This window comes from Toxotes jaculatrix, chromosome 14, assembly GCF_017976425.1.
Source record: "Toxotes jaculatrix isolate fToxJac2 chromosome 14, fToxJac2.pri, whole genome shotgun sequence".
Taxonomy (NCBI): domain Eukaryota; kingdom Metazoa; phylum Chordata; class Actinopteri; family Toxotidae; genus Toxotes; species Toxotes jaculatrix.
The window spans coordinates 13,093,360-13,112,884 of NC_054407.1; the positions used below are offsets into that span (position 1 = coordinate 13,093,360).

The 19,525-nt window shown below is 41.2% G+C and overlaps 1 protein-coding gene across 1 annotated transcript; it reads right to left on the minus strand.

Moving 5' to 3' along the window:
• Nucleotides 1-847: 847 nt before the first annotated feature.
• On the minus strand, nt 848-18,703 carry LOC121193066 (collagen alpha-4(IV) chain-like). The gene is made up of 47 exons (XM_041055187.1): nt 18,678-18,703; nt 18,523-18,565; nt 15,602-15,673; nt 15,260-15,394; nt 15,004-15,048; nt 14,406-14,522; nt 13,957-14,022; nt 13,773-13,808; nt 13,546-13,608; nt 13,397-13,432; nt 13,240-13,281; nt 12,997-13,080; nt 12,750-12,794; nt 12,516-12,584; nt 12,361-12,405; nt 12,226-12,279; nt 11,737-11,800; nt 10,498-10,602; nt 9,899-10,060; nt 9,671-9,679; nt 9,464-9,553; nt 9,125-9,276; nt 8,945-9,017; nt 8,701-8,807; nt 8,393-8,576; nt 8,212-8,283; nt 7,763-7,870; nt 7,402-7,620; nt 7,073-7,237; nt 6,736-6,903; nt 6,132-6,275; nt 5,790-5,900; nt 5,464-5,642; nt 5,136-5,199; nt 4,797-4,871; nt 4,566-4,673; nt 4,347-4,454; nt 3,895-3,966; nt 3,480-3,608; nt 3,117-3,224; nt 2,837-2,992; nt 2,654-2,761; nt 2,259-2,390; nt 2,015-2,128; nt 1,601-1,789; nt 1,201-1,484; nt 848-1,108 (listed from the first exon to the last, which is right to left on the minus strand). The coding sequence occupies exons 1-47, from the start codon at nt 18,701-18,703 to the stop codon at nt 848-850; spliced, it is 4,998 nt and encodes a 1,665-aa protein (XP_040911121.1).
• Nucleotides 18,704-19,525: the final 822 nt, after the last annotated feature.

Consider the following 19,525-nt stretch of genomic DNA (forward strand, 5'->3'; position numbering starts at 1 on the left):
GTGCATGTTTGTGTGTGTGCCAAACTACACTGTATGCAAGCTGAATCTTTAAAAATGATTGTTTTAAGACATTCACTTTGCCCTATCCATGATGTTGGTGGGTGGAGTTTGGAAATGTAATACTGATGATGTACAATCTTTTTGTGTGTATAAACGTGCACTGTGAAAAGGTAGAGAGAGCACCGCACTGTCAGAGTCCTCTGTCCTATTGCACTGAGTGTTCTCTTGTTTTGCGTAATAAAAAAAAAAAAAAGAAAAGGAAAAAACATGTTTGAGGAAAAAAGTACTGTATTCTGATTGTCACTTGGGTTCTGTTGAGAGAAATAAATAAATATGAACTTGAAACCCGCTATGGAAAAACTGTATCCTGTGGTAATTATTCATTTTATCCTATCTTGGGATTTTTGCTTGTAGGTTATAGTGTTTTCAACTGTCATAGCTACTGAACTCTGAATGACTCTGAATGTTAAAACTTTTTAAAAATATTTTAATTGTGGAGCACAACTTAGATAAAGAATGAAAGGTATTTTGAATATTTCTTCTAAAGGATGATTAAGGATTTCAACATTAAACTGAAAAAATGGGTAAAAATGTAACTGTAAAGGATAAGGAACAGCAGCAATATAATCAATAATTAAAACATTTTTTATCATTAGAAATAGCACCTCATTAAAATAATGACAGAAAAGATACAGTGACAGCAATATTGCATAGAGAAAAGTTGCTCAGATAAATGGAACACTGTGGAAATTGTCACAAAATGCAATCTAAATATGGCCCTGAGTGATGATCAGAATTAGGTTTTAAAAATGGATTAAAGCTACAGCTAAAAGGGACAAGAGGACCTTTATTTCTCTCTGAGGCAGACATGACACTGACTAGTCTTGCGTCGCTGTGGGTCTGCTGCTTTGATGATGCCGGGCACCGGAGTGATAAACTGCTCTGTCTGACTCACAGTAGTCAGCCAGAAACTGTAGAGGTTGGCAAAGTAGTGACAGGAGCCTCGTGCACCCTGGCACTCTATGACAGGATGAGTTCTGAAATCTCTAAGGCAGCTACCAGAAGAGGTCAGAGACTGGCCACCGCCTTCATCACCTGCCCCCGTTTCCTGAAGACAGGAAGGCAGCAAGTAGACATTCAGAGGAGTTGATATAATTTTTTTCTTTAATTCACACAATCAAACTTTTTATTTGGACTCACCAGGAGGAATGAGTACCCCGTCCACATACTCCTCCAGCCAGGTGGGCACGCGGGAAGTGTGTGATCCTGGCTGTGAAAAGCCACTGCGGGCGCAACTGTCTCACAGACAACACAGCGGCTGATGTGAGAGTTAATCTCCTGGCCAAACAGTGGCATCATGGGTATGGGAGCAGTAGTGGAGAGCCAATAGGATTTGTCGTTACGACTGGAGTAGTGACAGGCAGCTTTGTTGCAGTAGGAGAAAGGCATGGTGGAGAAAACACGGAGGCAGGAGCCAGCCTGGCCTACGGGGAGAGGAGGTAAAAGAAGACAGAGAAGTTTGAAACGGGAAGAAAGGATTTTTTTTAAATAAACCCCTTTTAAGACACAAACAAAAGGATCACTTGATGCAGATCCTTACCCAGGTCTTGTGTGTGAGCCTTCTCTTGCCCCTCCAGGTAAACCAGACTGTACCCCACCCAAAGCTGACTGCTACCTTCAGGGCACTGTGGCACCTGAACTGATTGGCTGTGGATAACCAAAAGGAAGCCCGATCTTGATGTCCCCCTATGGCCTGGCTCACCTGGATCACCAGGTGGGCCTGGGATACCTGGAGGATGGAGGGGTTGAACAAGTATCAAATGAGGAATTTGGAAGGAGGAAAAGGGCGAGATAGAGACAGAGGATTACTATTATAGGATGACTATTTAGTCATTTTATCTATGACCTTGAGTGAATGGCCACATTTTGATTAAGACCCTTCTACATAAACACAGTGTCTCGATTAAACGGTACAAAGGGTGAGATTGTTACGTGAGTGTGTCTGACTATTCACCTTGTGGTCCAGTAAATCCTGGCTGACCACTTTCTCCTGATTCTCCAACAGGACCAGGAAGGCCAGCAGGACCTGGTAGACCAGGAAGGCCCACAGACCCTACAGAACCCTTCTCTCCTGGAATACAGAGATACAAACAAGGATAAATATACACACAGACACAAATCAGTTCAGGCACAGGGCAGAAAGTACATACATACACATTTATATACACTGAGAATCTGTTAGACTATCTTGCCTTTACGTCCTGGAATCCCAGGTGGACCCACATCGCCAGGGAATCCAATAGATCCTGGGGAACCGCTTAGTCCTGGAAGTCCAGGGGGAGCTGTCCCTCCAGGTCCACTGATGGAATCACCAGTAGCACCTTTGACACCTGGTAAAAACATAATACACTGATGACCAGATAAACTGTAGTAACATTTACACCAACATTTCAGTAATGTTTAATCGGTGAGAAGAAATTATAAACTAATCGCAGTGAAACAAGATAAATATAATGTATAAAGAATCTCAAGTCATTTTTTCTCATTGAAAAAAATACTTTCACTTGTCCTCCTCTTTCCATGAAAGGCAGGGAGAAAGAAAACTAAAATCTTTAAAAAAAAATTCTTGGCTCTCAGGTACAGTACCACTCACCTATAGCTCCAGCTGGGCCTGTTTCTCCCTTGCGGCCTGGGGGCCCAGGGAAACCTTGCCGACCTTTGGGTCCTACAGCACCCCTGCCACCAGTGTGACCTCTCTCACCTGTCAATGTGTAGCAACATTTAGTGTATTCAAGTGGATGGTGAATGATGGCAGCAGTCTTGCACTGTAAAGTACCTTTTGGACCAGCAAAGCCTAGATAGTTCTGAGGTCCAGGAGGTCCTGGGAGGCCCCTTTCTCCCTTACGGCCTGGTAACCCAGGGAGGCCAATGGGTCCTGGGTCTCCTTTGGATAAAATGCTGCTGCCTGGAGGGCCTGGCTCCCCAGGACGACCTAATAACCCAAAATAAAATACCAGATGTGGACATGTACACAAAAAATCCACACAAAGTTCTTTCCTAAATGTGGCCACACAAAAATGGAGGCATAACATGGACATAAATAGTCAAACACACACCTGGGAGTCCTGAAGGTCCTTCATATCCTGTATCTCCATGGGGTCCGGTCAAAGGTGTGGGGCATGCTCTGCCTGGGTAACCAGGTTCACCTGGAAAACCTGGAGGACCTGAAGGAAGAAATGCAGAAAGCACAGAATATATAAAGGAACGAAGCAAACAGTCAACAAACTGAGAGTGACAAACTGTAAATACAGTCACATGGAATGATTTTAAAAAACACAACACAATCTGAGAAACAATTACAGACTGTTGCATGGTAAGAAATAAAAAGTAAAAGTAAATCCAGGACATGAATTGACTTAATTAAAACTGTACCCACATCCTTGTAGACTGGTTATCCTTGATAATAGCAGATATGATACCTGTGTCACCGGGTGGGCCCCTCAAGCCTTTGGGCCCGGGAAAAGTGGCTCCTGGTGGCCCTGGGGGGCCCCTCGGACCTTTGGCTCCAGGAAAACCATCTGGTCCTGGAGGGCCAGGAATATCTGTGCCTTAAAGTGATAAATGAGTACATTTAAGAAACAGTATTACACTGTAGCATGTGCTCACATTTACTCATGTATAATGTAAATGTAATGACGATAACTACACTTCTTAGGAGTTAACAGAAGTTAACAGATATTGATGGACAGGGTTTAGCTGACACTAATCTTCAGTATTCATAATGGACAAATTACTTATCATTGTATGACATAAAATGAATACCAATGGTACAAGCACCATAAAATACATACAATGAAATTATTGCTAAACCTTTTTTTTTTAAATTCCTCTTACCGCTTGGTCCTCTCATCCCTTTTGGACCTCTAAGCCCATCCAATCCATCCAAGCCTGGTGGTCCAGTGGGTCCTGACATGAAATCACAATAGAACAGAAGAATAATCTTGCTGGGTGTTTTCAGCACTGACAAACGTTTTCCCTCTGGCATAAAAACCTAAATTTCTGTCTTTGAATTTGCAGTTTATATTTGCCATGCGTCTTCAGAAATGTTAGTACAAGTACAGCCTTCATTATCACTGTAACTCTCTAACAGTTGTCCACATCTAACAGTTGGATTTCTGACTTTCTTTTGGGTTTTTCTGGTGGCCACATTTGAAAGCCCGATTGACACAGACTAAGTAAGGTGGTAGCCAATAACAAGCCAAATCAGTTGACATGGTAAAGACTTACTGTGTGGGTGTGCCTTGCCTATACAACAATGGGAGAAACAAAGGATATTATGTCAGTACCTGGATGCCCATTTGGGCCGGGTGGACCCGGTGGTCCCAGGCCTCCATGATCACCCGGAATACCTGGAAAACCAGGACTGCCCGGAGGGCCATGGGGCCCAGGTAGGCCTGTAGAAACACACACATTTGTGAAAGGTCAAAACAACATGTGTCCCCAAAGCACAAAATTTGTTGTTGTTGATGTTGTTGTTGTTAATATTATTATTCACAGAAAATCACCTGGTCCTCCTTGTCTTCCTGGTTCCCCAGAAAAGCCTGGTTGTCCAGGCTGTCCCGGCCTTCCTCTGGATCCTGGGTCACCTGGATCTCCCGGACTCCCTCTAGGTGCTGAAGGATATAATTTTGTGGATATAAACATACCACATATAAACAAACAACTATATATAACCACTTACTGTGTGTTGTCTTCTTAGTAGCTATTCTGTTCAGTGTGGCTTTTTCTTAACTCACCACTGCATCCATTCTCCCCTGGCAATCCTTTGGGTCCTGGTGGACCAGGATGTCCATAAGATGTTCCTGGCTCACCTGGAACAGATTTGGACTGGTTTTATCAAGTTCAGCCCAGCTGAATGAAACGTATTTATCCTGAGAGAGATTTGACTTTATTGTTTACCTGGAGGTTCTTCTCTTTGAATTTGTTATAACAATATGTCATACTGACAAAATTGTCAATAATGCTGTGGGTTTGCTGTGGGTTCACATCCTGATGTATATTATTTTTTTCCCCTGACATGAAATCAGCTATACATACCCATATAATAAAACACATTACACTGTCTTATTACTCACCTTTGGCACCAGGGAATCCTGGTAGCCCTGGTATACCCACATGTCCTGTAGGCCCTGGATCTCCCTACGACAGACATGAAAACAATCAAGTTATTTGACATCACTTCTTAGTCTGATATATAAATTATATATAATTAAATTATATGCAGATTGTCTCATGTTTGTCATGTAATTTTGTGTAGTTTGAGTAAATAATCTGTAGTTTTATTGAATGTGACTCAAGTGGCATTTTTAGTGCCTCTGGGTATAGACTGGACAGATATTAAAAACTGAACACAGGCACCTGCTACTGAAATATGAATAAAATAAATTTGGGTTCATTGTGTACCGGATTTCCAACTTCCCCAGGATATCCCCTTGGACCTGGGAAACCTTTGATTCCAGAGGGTCCCGGGGGCCCTGGTATTCCTGCCCTGCCTGGCCTGCCAATGCTGCCCTTAAACCCTGGGGGACCAGGCCATCCATCAGGTCCTGAGTCACCTGGAATTCCCCTTGCGCCCTTTGAGCCTGTAAGTGACAAAATAAATCAGACAATTTGCAGTCCTTAAACTGTCTATCACAATCTGTATGTCAATCTAGTGAAGTGAAATGCTACTAGCAGGAATTCAAAAAATCATCTAGTTTTAAAAGACTGTTTAAGTTGAGTGACATTGCCTGGAAGTCCTGATTGGCCTGATTGCCCCCTCCTTCCTGAAAGTCCTGCTGGGCCTTTTGTCATATTCACAATCCTTGATGGGCCTGGTAACCCTGGGAGACCACGTAAACCTGGATGGATCACAAAGTTGAGATGAAATGCATGTCAGTCTGATTCATGAAGTACACTGAAAGTTCAATTTAGTAACCTAAAAAAACAGAGCAGTGTTGTATGATTCATCCTTTTGCCTTCCTCAATCATCCTTACCTCGTGTTGTAGCTATAAAGCCCTGACCGTAGTTGTACACCGGCTGTCTAGTGGACAATCTGATTAAGGCCAAATGGACTGCAACAGACACTTACCTTTATTGCCAGGCAGTCCTGGGTCTCCTGTGTCACCTGGTCGACCATTAAAGCCTCTTTCTCCCTGTTTGCCTCTGGGTCCTGGAGGTCCAGGACGACCTGGTAAACCACTTGCCCCAGCCCTGCCAGGGTAGCCTGTTTCACCTATGTGAAAATCTCATTTCAGTCAGGGCAGACTAGTTTACAGATATTAAGAATTGTTGATAATGTGTAGGCCAGATTTCATTGTAGAATTTTTTTTTGATGGGGACGGGATTTGGGGATGAACTATATAGTAGGTCAGTAACACCTCCAGGTTGAAGTGTGGAGCTGGTAGTGATGGGAAACATCACTGATGATCAGATGCTGTGATCACTGTCAGGGTCTGGAGGTAGTCTGTACAGCGGTACTGGTACAGCTGACTGGGTTAGTGAAAGTGGACTGACTAGCAACTTGCTCCTGAGTGTGAATATGAGAGGCAGTTTTAGGCTTAAATGACTTTATGGTGTACACAGAAGCATCAGTTTTCTGGATTTTACACTAAAAAGAGTTGATTCTAAATTATCAAGTAAAGAGGTACAGCTTTTAACAAACATTTTTCAACTGAGACAGAACAGTGGTTCACCTTTTGGTCCTGGCCAGCCATCAATCCCAGGATCTCCTGGAGGGCCAGTGGTGCTTCCTGGTCCAGGTGGACCTGGGACACCAGGAGGGCCAGGGAAACCTTGAGGACCCCTGTGTCCATGACCGGGTGCACCTATATCTCCCTTCAAACCCTTCTGACCAGGGTAGCCTATGCAACATCATAAAAGTCAATAAGACAAATATGTTCATGGATGGTTAGATTGCTATACAACATAATATGCACTATGTACTCTGATAATAAGTCTTGGCAACAATTTAAGGGACACTCAGAGCGACAGAATCACATCCATTATTTTGCCTGCTGCTGACGTGATCACCTGGTATTCCCCTCTGTCCAGAGTTTCCTGGAGGTCCTGGAGGACCTAGAGGTCCATGCAAGTCACACACAGTACACGGTGGGCCCGGGAAACCAGTGGCACCAGGGTCACCATTGACTCCTGGCTCTCCTTTATGACCTGGTCGTCCAGGTTGGCCTTGTATGCCTGTGATGCCAAAGCACCAATGGTCAACCGAATCCAATGCACAGTAAAGAATGGGAAGTACAGCCCATGCACATTTTTTCTGTGATACATATATTATCATATTAACTAAAGCCTAAGATGTTGAGTGGTTTGTTTATGTTAATGAAAATATAAACAAAATTTACCTGGAGATCCTGGGTTTCCAGGAAAGCCATGCAGTCCTTTCTTTCCTGGAGCCCCAGGGCGGCCAGGTGGGCCAGTAGCACCTGGACCAGCAGAGTACACATCTCCTGGGGCACCTTTCCTACCTGGGAGACCCGGAAACCCAGGAGGGCCTGGAGGGCCATCCAGGCTAATCCCACTAGGGCCCGGGTCACCTGGATCCCCATTTAAACCTGGAGGCCCTTTTATGACCAAGAGAAACTTATAAGCTTACAAACAATTCTACTACTTGTATAATTAACCACTAACAAGATGCTTGATGATACACATGCTTGAACATGGACCCTCCGTTGAGGACAAGACAAGATTTTAGAGTGCCATTACCTGGCAGTCCAATTCCTACAATATCACCATCATCTCCTTTCATTCCTTTTGGCCCTGGGAGTCCTGGAGCTCCCGGGAGACCATCTCTTCCTGGTGCACCTGGAATCCCTATGATGTGCCGAATAAATTGCAACATTTACCGACAACGTTTCAAGTGTCATAAACCATGTTTCTTTCACAACATATGGCAGGAGTATGGCAAACCAATTCTGACATCAACTTTTGAGCCAATAGCTTCCAAACACATCACTTGTAGTAATAACTGCAAGGCCGATTCTACGTAACTCTAAAAACACTGTAAAACAGTGGGGAAATGCAACTTTTCTGCAAACTCTAAGTCAGATCAATAGACATGACATTGGACTGGCCAACAAACAATGTAGCAATCATGATTATTTAGTGATTTTGATGATTTTTAAGCTATCATGTCTAAAATCTGTAAGACTTACCTGGGGAACCTCGCTCACCCTTAGGACCAGGCGATCCAACCTCGTCTTCATGACAACATTGTTCAATTTCACCTGGTGACACAAATACATGATTTTTGAGCCCACAGTTGGTACCTGGTTTATTGAGGGAAGGGGTGGGTTAAAACAAACTGAAAATCTTGACTTTGGTCAAGTCTCTGACCTGGAGGGCCTGGTCGTCCAGGAATTCCAGGGGGGCCAGGTTGTCCCTGATTTCCTTTATGTCCAGGTGTACCCCTGGGGCCTGGAAAACCAGGACCTGCGGGGCCTACAAACCCTGGAAACCCTTTGGGTCCAGCAACACCAGGGTCACCTTTTGGACCAGGTAATCCTGCATATCCAGCACCCTGTAAGAATTTAGTAAGGCAAAGTGGAACATTTTTACATTTTACAGCCTGGAACAATTTAAAGATTAATCATACCATCCCTTCCATAAATTAAATTTACAGTATTTAAAATGTACACACTCACTGGTGGTCCAGGATCTCCTGGAGAGCCAGGGCGGCCATCCTGTCCTGGCCTTCCTGTTGCTCCAGGAGGGCCTGGATGCCCAGGCACTCCTTTGTCACCCTTCGCACCTTTCAACAAGAAGAAGAAACAACAACATTTGAACAGAAGTCTTTGTTTGTCTATATGACAAGAATACAGTGCACTGTGATTGCTTTACTGAGTGGTTTTCATGGAAAATAGAGCTTTGGCTTTAACAGGTGCTCACCTTCACCACCTACCACAAAAGAGTCACCTTTCTGACCCTTCTGTCCTTTTGAACCAGGAATTCCTTGAGGGCCCTGGAAGAAAACATAAAGTGAAACACAAAACTGTCTACAGCTGTGTCACAAAAAACACGTTTCAGGAAATGGCATTTATTATATAGTTTGAGTCCAGCCATCCTTACTTGTGGTCCTCTTGAGCCTTCATCTCCTTTCAGACCTGGGTCCCCCTGCAGTCCCTGGGCTCCAGGTAAACCTGGAGGTCCTGGATAGCCAGGTGGACCAGGGAGGCCTATGCTTCCCCCTCCAGACCGACATTCACATTCCCCTGGACAACCTGCAAGACAGAGATGGCAAAAATGAATGACTATGATGCAGCACATTCATGTACTGTACAACACATACCCACAGGAACTTTTTAGATTCTACCAGAGGTCAGTCGGCACAGAGAATAAAAAAACAACTCTGCTTCTGGGATCAGATGATGCACACAAACAGTCACACAATGCACATAAACAGATCACCTTTAATTCCTTTGAGCCCTTTGTTTCCAGGAGATCCTCTGGATCCTGGGTCACCAGGGTCACCTGGGTAACCAGGCTCACAGTAGTAATCTGTGGGATCAACCAGCCACAAGCATTGACCAATGTAGGTTAAAAAAATCTGCAGGTAATCTGACCGCAAAATTATTTGCAAGCTTAATTGAAAAAACAAACAAATCCAAAACTTACCTCCACATCCTAATCAGACCCCATCGAGTATGTCATTCCATAAACACACAAATGTGCAAACACACAGACACAGACACACACACACAAACACAAATCAGAAGATAAGTGCTGATTCAAATGGACATGCACAAAAACATTTAACTACTGTTCAAATACTGAAATTACACTTATGAGATCAACTAACACATACAAAGATCTGTGCTTAATGAGCAGTGAGAACACACATACCCGGGGGACCAGGGAGGCCTGTGACACCTTTATGACCAGGGAGTCCTTTCGTTCCTTTCGGTCCTGGTAACGGATTGATTTCAAAGTTGTTATACCTCCCTGGCTCTCCCTTGTAGCCCTTTGGACCGGGGGGCCCTCGTGGACCAGGCAGACCTGGCCTCTCTAGAAAGGTGTGAGAGACAATGCAAAGCTATTAGGTAGGGTCAAGAAAGACTTTCCAACAGTTTCCAACTGAGAGAAAACAGACTTCTAATGTGAAACAAAGAGAGAACAATATAGTTTGGGTCAAGGCCTACTGGTCATAAAACCACAAACTGTAGTCAAGAGTTTAATTCATAGTAGGTGAGCATTACAACTAACTCCTGGAGGTTGTGTGTGACTTTTATTTTTCTCCCTGAAGTGAATGTATTTTCCATGTCTCAATTTCAAATTACATCTGCTTGGGTCCTCAGTTGTGTCAGTGACTTTGTGGCAATGAGCATGAGCAGAGAAATAGATCAAATCCTGTCCAGACTGAATAATACACTCAGTGACATATAGTACTTAAAGACACGAGTAACCTGAAAGTTACAGAACCAAGACAAAGGCTGAACTCTGACCTGGTACTGTTAACCCTGGTGGTCCAGGAGGTCCATGCATGCCCATGTACCCGGGGTCACCCGGGAGTCCAGGCATTCCTGGATATCCACGCTCACCTTTAGCACCTGAAACATACAGACAGAGCTGTGAAAAAGTCAGAGGCTTTGCTTTTTCCCCAAACAGTAATTATGGTCATTTTCTAACTGAACTGGAGGATCCAGGGATTTAAAAGCAAAGCCACGTGAAAATATGACTGTTGTGAACAGTGAAGTAGCAGATTATGCTGCAGGAGTGATGTGACAACTTTCTATAGTTAACGCCATCTAAAATGAGGATAATACTGCATATATCGTTTTTGTTTGTTTTTTTGGGGGGGTTGTTTTTTTTTTTGTTTTTTTTTTTTGTTTTTTTACCTGTATGCTATATATAAAAACTATAGTGTGTTGCAGTTATAAAATCTGTGAACTGCTACAGAGAGCACATTTTATTTCTGCATGTAACAAAATAATTTTGAACGAAAAAAAAGACGCTTGGTTAATGCTTACTTTCAAATAAAATACTCACTGTCTATTTGAGTCCTCCTCGTATTTATGAAATAAAAACCCAAACTTAAATTATCCACCTGCAGCGAACCAAAAATGCCGTCTGCTTCTGTGTTCCGTCACCACTTTGTCGCGTGTACCTGAGCGTGCAGTCAGCTGTCAACCTGAAAATGTTGCCACCGGGTGTCTCACAGCGGCGTTTGTGACGCATATTTTAGGCGACAAAAAATTTAATTTTATTTTAATGTTACAAGATCACCGTAATCCTCAAATTTAGAATTGCATTTAAAAAACGGACCAAGTAAAATAAAATAAAAAATAAAATAAAATAAAATAAATAAATAAAATAAAATAAAATACATTTAAATTAAATACTCTATTTATTTTCCAAAGTCACAGGGAGCCACAGCAGAGGGATGAAAGAGCCACATGCGGCTCTGGAGCCGTGGGTTGCCGACCCCTGCTCTAGATTTTTCGTAGCGTATGTTTCAAGCAGAGCAACTTCCAGTGAACTGCATGTCTAAACATTGTCTTATCAAGATACTAGAGCTTTTTAGTCAAAACTCTAGGACTCAGGCTGTAAACTAGTGTACTTTAATTCAAGAAAATATTTCAAAATTATATTAAAAATAAAAAATATTTAGAATAGGATAGTTCAACCAGTGGCCTCAATGAGGTCGACCAGTGAGGAGAGTGTAGTTACCACAGTGGTCTCACCTCTGGCATCACTTCCGTTATGAAAGTACAGGGGACCGGGGAGGCCTAGATCTCCTGGGTAACCCTGTTGGATGCAAAGACACAGACGAAAAACCATAGTCTTAAACTAAAAATGCCACTAATTTTTCTAAAGATAAGAGTGATCAGGAATCACTGATTTGGCCCAAGAAATGTGATTGTGCCACAGAACAACCACAGGAGGGCAGCAGAAAAGGGAAAAAATATTTTCCTCACTTTATTTCTATATTGACAGAACATTTCTCAGGTTTACAGGAACAAAAGTGCTGACAAACATCTATCCTGCTGGAGGATAAAGATAAAGACTGTATCCTTTCTATTTCACCCCCTAGTAGACTCCTATATTTCCACGGCTTTTTTCTTTTTTTAAAGAAATGAGGTTTCTGTTAGTAACCAACACAAGTTTTGTTCAAATTGTTAAGTGGATTGCTTAGAAGTTTCTGCAAAAAAAAAAAAAAAAAAAACCCTCACCTTTGGTCCAGTTCTTCCTAATAGACCTGGAAGTCCTTTCTCTCCACGGACACCCTGAAAATATATCATTGTATTTAACCTGAAAAAAAAAGTCCTAATAACACAAGGGCAGGCTTAATCATATGACAGGTGTACCTCAGGTCCTGTTTGTCCATCTCTTCCAGGAAATCCTGGAGGACCCTAGTACAGAAACAGTGGGTTTAAAAATCTGTATAAAAATCTAAATTAATCTGTATATGTATGGATGTGTTTGTCTAAAATCATGGGACAGTCTGATTTAAATCACCTACCCGAAGTCCCGGAAATCCAAGGATTCCTTGTTCCCCTTTTATATGTATGTGGTAGTCTCCTATATCACTCTGATTACAAAATAAATAAATAATAAATAAATAAATAAATAAAACAGATTCTCTCTCTCTCTCTCTCTCTCTCTCTCTCTCTCTCTCTCTCTCTCTCTCTGTCTCTCTCTCTCTCTCTCTCTCTCTCTGATGTGACTCTATTCTAACATATGGGATAAAACTGACCATTATGCCCTTTGGTCCACATGGTCCAGGATGACCTTTCTCTCCCTGGGAAGCAGAGAAGAGAAATAAGGGGAAAAAAATACAGTACGTAGAGTTTGATTTGCAGTTTTTAAATTTTTCTATATCATGATGATGCTGTTTGGACAAACCAAATGAATGGGTTACCCTAAAACCACTAAAGTCATGAATTAAAGCTGGATTTGTTTATACTGTCTTTTATAAATACAAATGAGGGATTTGCCTTCACCTTGTAACCTTTGGGCGGAAGAAAGTCTGGAGGAAATTCTATGACTTCTTCTGGTCCTGGGGGGCCGGGTGGCCCTTGCTCACCCTGGAATATTGCATTAAAGAGGTTAAGATGTTTTCAGGCATTCTAAGTTGGATGCATCCATAAGAACACATATGTCTCACACATATACACACTTACGTGCACACACACACACTGCAAAACCTTAGTCCATAACTGTCAAAAGCCAAAATAGCTTCTTACATTGTCACCTTTATCGCCTGCCAGGGATCTCCCAGGGCTGCCCTACACAACAACACAAAGCTTAATTTTGTGATTTTGTGTACACATCCGTCTGTATGCATGCAAGGATTTTTTGTTACAGCATGCACTGCCAAAGATTATGAAGCAGGTGACTCACTGGTGGTCCTTGAGCACCTTTAGGTCCTTCCAAGCCCTAAATGGAATCGCACATACATAATAAATATTAGTGGTCAAACATATTACTGAACACCATGCATGTGCAGGAATGAACAATAATATAGTCTTTTTATTATTTATTTATTTAACCTCAGGTCCAGGAAAACCAGGAGCGCCAGTGTGGCCTTTAGGCCCAATGTCTCCTTGTCTTCCCTGAATTTAAAAGAAAAAAAAAACAAAATCAGTTATGTATTAAAAAGAGTAAACATAAAGATGAGTCAACTTAACCTTAAATAGAGTAGAAGATTTAAAACATTCAAACCATGCTTTATTTATCAGAATAATAGCAGAGAGAACAACTGCTCTAAAGAACATACAGGTAAACCTGGGTCTCCATCTATCCCACGATCCCCCTGTAAAATGAAATGAACAGAAGATGAGACACAAAGATGAGAATTTTGGTACATGGTAAATTTATGGAACTTCACAAATGGAAAATTCTGAACTTGGTAAAGGCCAACGCATAACAATCTGAGTTTTTCTAATGGAGGGAGAACGTACAGGAAGTCCTGGAAGGGTAGCGCCATACAAAGGTTCTCCTTTAATTCCTTTAGGTCCAGGTAATCCCTGACAAGAAGAGGTAGTAAATGCTGACATTAGACACATTATAAATGGATGTAAACTTTTCAGCAGAGAGTCAGTATTGAACAATGTGGCAAAACCTTGAATTAGTGTCAGTGGGAATATTAATGTCCAGTGGTGATGTGTGTAGTATTTAATCCAGTTAAATTGTTTAATTATTAATATTTGATTATTATCTGAATATTGCATCTACCATTTTGAACAAATATGGCCTTTTAGGGAAAATAAAATGAATTTTATTAAAAACCAAACAAAGCTGACTGCTGCTATAGGAGACAAACTCAAGCCTCTGGTCTACATGTCCAACCACCACCTGAACCTGACTGAATGATGGCTAACAGAAACATCAGAACAAGACCTCTACTCACTGGCGGCCCGTGGAGACCATTCAAACCAGAAACACCAGGGACTCCTGGTTGACCCCTTGTCCCATTACAGCCGTCCTCTCCTGGCAAACCAGGTTCACCACCTGCTCCAGGGTGACCCTGAATAATATTGTACAGTTATGGTGGTGAAGTGTAAGTGTGTGTGAGTTAGGAAGTTCACAAGTATGACTCTAGTTGAGAATGATTTTTTAAAAATGCTTTAGATCTTTTATATATTCATAATTATGCAGTGGTAAAATTGAACAGCTTGAGCTTTTGTTAAACCAAACACTCGGGTAGTGAAGAGGCTACTGCATTCAGACCGTGAACAGAACCAGGCCCACATTACAGTACACCTTGATTTGTCCACTGGAGGGCACACCAGACACATGCATCAAATCACTGCACTACCTACTGTGCAGGCTCCAGTATTGTATCTTAAATGTATGATCTGGCAAGTTATACAATTAGGATCACTACATGGCATATTTGCAAACGGAAGAGTGTCTGATATTGTTATCACAGGTATATTCAAAATTCCTTCAGAGAGATTGGGAATAATATTTCTGATTTGTAGATATATTTACAGTGCTGTACTCACTAGTGAGCCACTATGACCAGGAAAGCCAGGAGCACCAGTCTTGCCCTGAAATGACAGACAGACAAACAGGTGTATAGATAGATAGATTCATTTCATTCATTGCTGGGCAAGGTTACATTATTCACTCTCAAACCCACCCACTACTTTATTCTTAATAGGTTAACTAAGTATTATTTTGATCATCAGTTCTGTTTGCATGCATATTCTACCTTAGACACAACACACAAATACAACATGCACATGAACATGCACTAACGCGGCCTCCTTTGGGCCCCTCTGGGCCAGGTGATCCCTCCGCTCCCCTCCTCCCTTTCTCTCCAAGTGGCCCTTGACGTCCCCATGGTCCCATTGGTCCCCTGGGGCCTTGCTCCCCTGGCTTCCCGGGAGTCCCCTAAGAAGAGAAAAGTCATGTGTATAACACTTTAACATATACTCTCAGGAACTGGCTTCTACTTTGTCATTTAATATTAATATTAATATTAATATTAATATTAATATTAATATTAATATTAATATTAATGTTAATATTAATATTTAGCATTTCAAAATATCAACCTTATTGGCAAAATATAACAACATGAGAAAAAAGAGTTCATACCCTTGCACCTTTGGCAGGAAAACACTGACATACAGAGCAGTCTCTACCCTGACATGGGCCCTCAATGCCCCCCTGGAATGACAAACAGTGACAGATGATAGGCCTTAAATGCATTTACTGTATGCATTACTGCATTTGAGGAGGAGAAGGAGTCTGGCTGAGGCTGTGTGGGAATCTGTCTGCCTGAGCAGAGCAGATGAAAGTAAGAGGTCAGAGAACATCAGCAGGCACATCAGATAACGTTGTGGTTTTGGATATATCCGCCATTCCTGAATATTTAACAGCTTTGAGAATCAGCCCTGAGAATGAACACATTTCCTTGTGGAGACTTGGCAGTCCTGATCAGACTTCTGTAAACAGTGAGCACTCTGACCTTGATAAGAAAGAATCTAATAGAGTTTCATCATTCCCATAATGCATCTGCTGAAGAACCAATCTGTGTTAACACCTCCAGGTGCCAAATGTTCCCACAGATGTTAGTTTGTGTGTGTGTGGGTGGGTGTGTGTGGGTGTGGGAGTTTTGCAGTACTCAGATGTCAGTGTCACAAACATTTAGCAATGTTTTCTCAGTGCTTAGTAAATATTTGGATGAGTTTATTCTGGTTCTGTCGCACATCTGTTGATAAACCTGTCCCGCTTTCTGCTTTTGGTCCAAACATTCATGGGTATTTCTCCATCAGTCAAAAAAAAAAAAAACACATAGTGCTACGTGAAAACCACTGTAAGTCTCCATTGCTACATAAACTGAAGCAGCTAAACAACAGTTAGCATTAAACTATACTTTGTGATTTTCAACACCACTTCACATTTAAATGTAAGACCTATTCTAATTGCATAAAGTGTTAGTAATTTTTTTTAAAAATAGCTGTGAAGGTTATCTTGACTATTTTGATGTTATTTTCAGAGAATGTGACATTGGGTAGAAAAGGAAATGTTTAAGTGAAAGTGAAACTATTTTCAGAACATGTTCTGATAGCTGAGTACTGATGTGTGTGATGTCTTAGTGTTTGTCAAAAATAAGCTTAACTACTAAAAACAATTTCCTGTTTGCTGTTAATGTGGTTTCTGTCAGATCACAGACAAACACACAACGTGATCCATTCCTTCAGTTTGTCTTTGTGTTTTTGGTTTGGATAAAAGAAAAAAATAGTAAACCCTTAGAAACTGTGGATGCTGATATCACTTTTCCGAGTGTCTCACTTTGTTTCAGCATCACAATAGTGCCGGTCTAAAATGAACAGCGTAATATTTCCTTCTGTCGTTTTGTTTTGTTTTTTTTGAGTTCAGTTCCTGCCTACTCCAGTTTAATATGTTACCAAACTGCCTGCCAGCCATGTAAATGAAAACAAACCCAAACACCCAAAACAGTGTCAAAAACTTTCTTGAGTACTGGGTGACAGAGTGTGATTCCTGCCGCCTTCTGTCGTCTCCTGCCACTGTCATGATACAACATATATAGCAGTTGCTAGAATTTAATTTTGCTGTAAACATACACACATTAGCATCAACACAATTAACACTGTAAGTTGAATAAAAACACTTACTGAGCTTGTAAGCTATCAGCTTTCTGTAGCTTGTTGATTCATATTTTGGGAGGATAAAGAAGCATATTGTTTTACTTCCACTTTATACCAGTGTATTATGTTAGTGTGTCATGCCCACTTGTGGCCTGAAAGGTTCACAACACCCAATACTGGAAAGCTCAAACTACTTGAAATATTCTGTACCTTTAGTAGTTGGCACCTGAATATTAAGGGAAAAAAAACACTCATCCTGTCATCACAACTAGTTACTGTTGCTAAGCTGTGATTGAACAGTTGGTGTTTAGGGGAGGGAAGTAGCAAAAGATCAATAACAAAGATGTGTCTGCACCAACACAAATGCTCACAGAGAATGTGTGTGTTTCCAGCAGATGAATGTATTGTAATGTCATTGCTCTCTGAAAACTCTGTAATGGTGGTACTCTTTCAAGGTTCCTATGAATACAGTGTTTTGAGCCCCTTTACTTAATCAGCTGACATGTTAAGCAGTACAGATGTTTGCAATGCAACAGTCTGGCGTTAGTTTTTTGTATGCTATAAAAACAGTAAGTGCCCTGTATACTCACTGTACAGGAAAATTTTACTTTCCTCTTGACAAATTATGTAAACTCATAGGAGGCAGCACATACAGTTTCCAGGTGCATCAAGTGCATGGAGGAATCTTACTAGGATATACTTCAGAATTTAGATTGGGCTTTTGGAGACCTTTAGAGCTAGATGTATACACAAACCGGAGTATGCATTTATATGGAAAGCTGCATACACTCAGTGACCTTATGGGTGCATTGAGAGCATCAAGTTTAGGACTATCTTGGCTTCACACTGATGAATTGCTGTTTGTGACAGACCTAAACTACATTCCTGGCTATAGTAGCAGCAGCTGCAGTGCTTGCAAATGTGTAGCTGTGATTAAACTAAAACATTTCACACGAGATTCTAGATTCAAGATTCAATAAAAAGCATTAACCCATCCCTGTGGTAAGTTTTGAGGCTGTATGATAACCTGCAATTCAGATTTTATTGACCTGCATTATGTTCTAATGTTTTCCACCTGCATTCCCCAATGAGGTGGGCATGGAGTTGAATTTTTCAATGAAAACTGAAGATGATACGTGACATGCTTCACAATGCACTAATGTATTGTGTTGCATGAGACTGTGCAGTGTACAAAATGTTGGAAAGATCTTTCATTTTGAATAATCTGCAGTTTATCTAGAACAAAATCTAGAATGAAGGAATGCACATGCTCTCAGCAATGTGGCCATACAATACAGCATGTTTGTATAATTAATTTATTTGTAGTTAAATAGTAATTGAACTCATCAATTACAAGTTTTTAATTGGTTCGTGTATCTAGAAGATCTAGAAGGAAAGACTCACTGCATTGAGCTGCTGCACAAAGATGCCCAGTACAAGGATCCACCTGTGAATATAACAATGGTAATAGATTAACTGTAGTCTATTCAACCTCAGCAACTAGATCCCTTTACAATAACCTCAATGACTGTGACATACACTATGTGACAAAAAGAGACCATAGTGCAACCTTGCCGGTTACCATAACTCTGGATTACTGCCAACATGAAACAAAATCTCACAGAATGTGAGGCAAGAAAAGAAAAAAGGGATTCCATATAGAATTCCTTATGGTAAAATGTTGTACACTATCTTGTGATTTGTTGCTCTTGTGTGCAAGTGTATCTTTAAGCCTGCAGAGGTCAGTTTTTATACACATTGGAACGCAAGTGTGCAGATGTGTTGAATATCTGAGTAAAAAGGCATGAAGTGTGTTTGTCTTCTGGTAAACAAATGTACTGAGTAGGGGATGTGAATTTCATCAGACTTTATGACACATACCTTTTAAATGTTTACAATAGTGTAAATACATTTTCAGTGTAACAGGGCTCAGTGACATATACTTACTTACATATTTTTGAGGGTAACATTATTTGTAACATAAACTCTCTTGTTATTCTATGGCAAAACTGATTTTTCTGATAAAATGTTCCCAAATTATTAGTAGCATAAGGCAAAATCAAAATTCTGAACAGTGAAAACATTCAGTCTACATTTTCTGACATGTATATTAGGATACAAAACAGTTCAGTCGCAAAAACGTATCATTAGTTATCATGATCAAATATCTGTGCTTCTTCTCATACCAAAGTGATAATACACATTTCATATTGCTCTTTTTGTTAATAAATTATTATTAATATTGTTGCTGTGGGACTCACCTGAGGGGCCACAAAGTTGCAACAGTAACTGAGGATCTCATCTCTCATCTCATCAGTCTGCTTAACAGGTGAGTGCTGGCCTCAGTGCTGCCCCTTGTGGCGGATAAAAGCAAACATGAAACACCACAGACACCTGTGAGCCATGG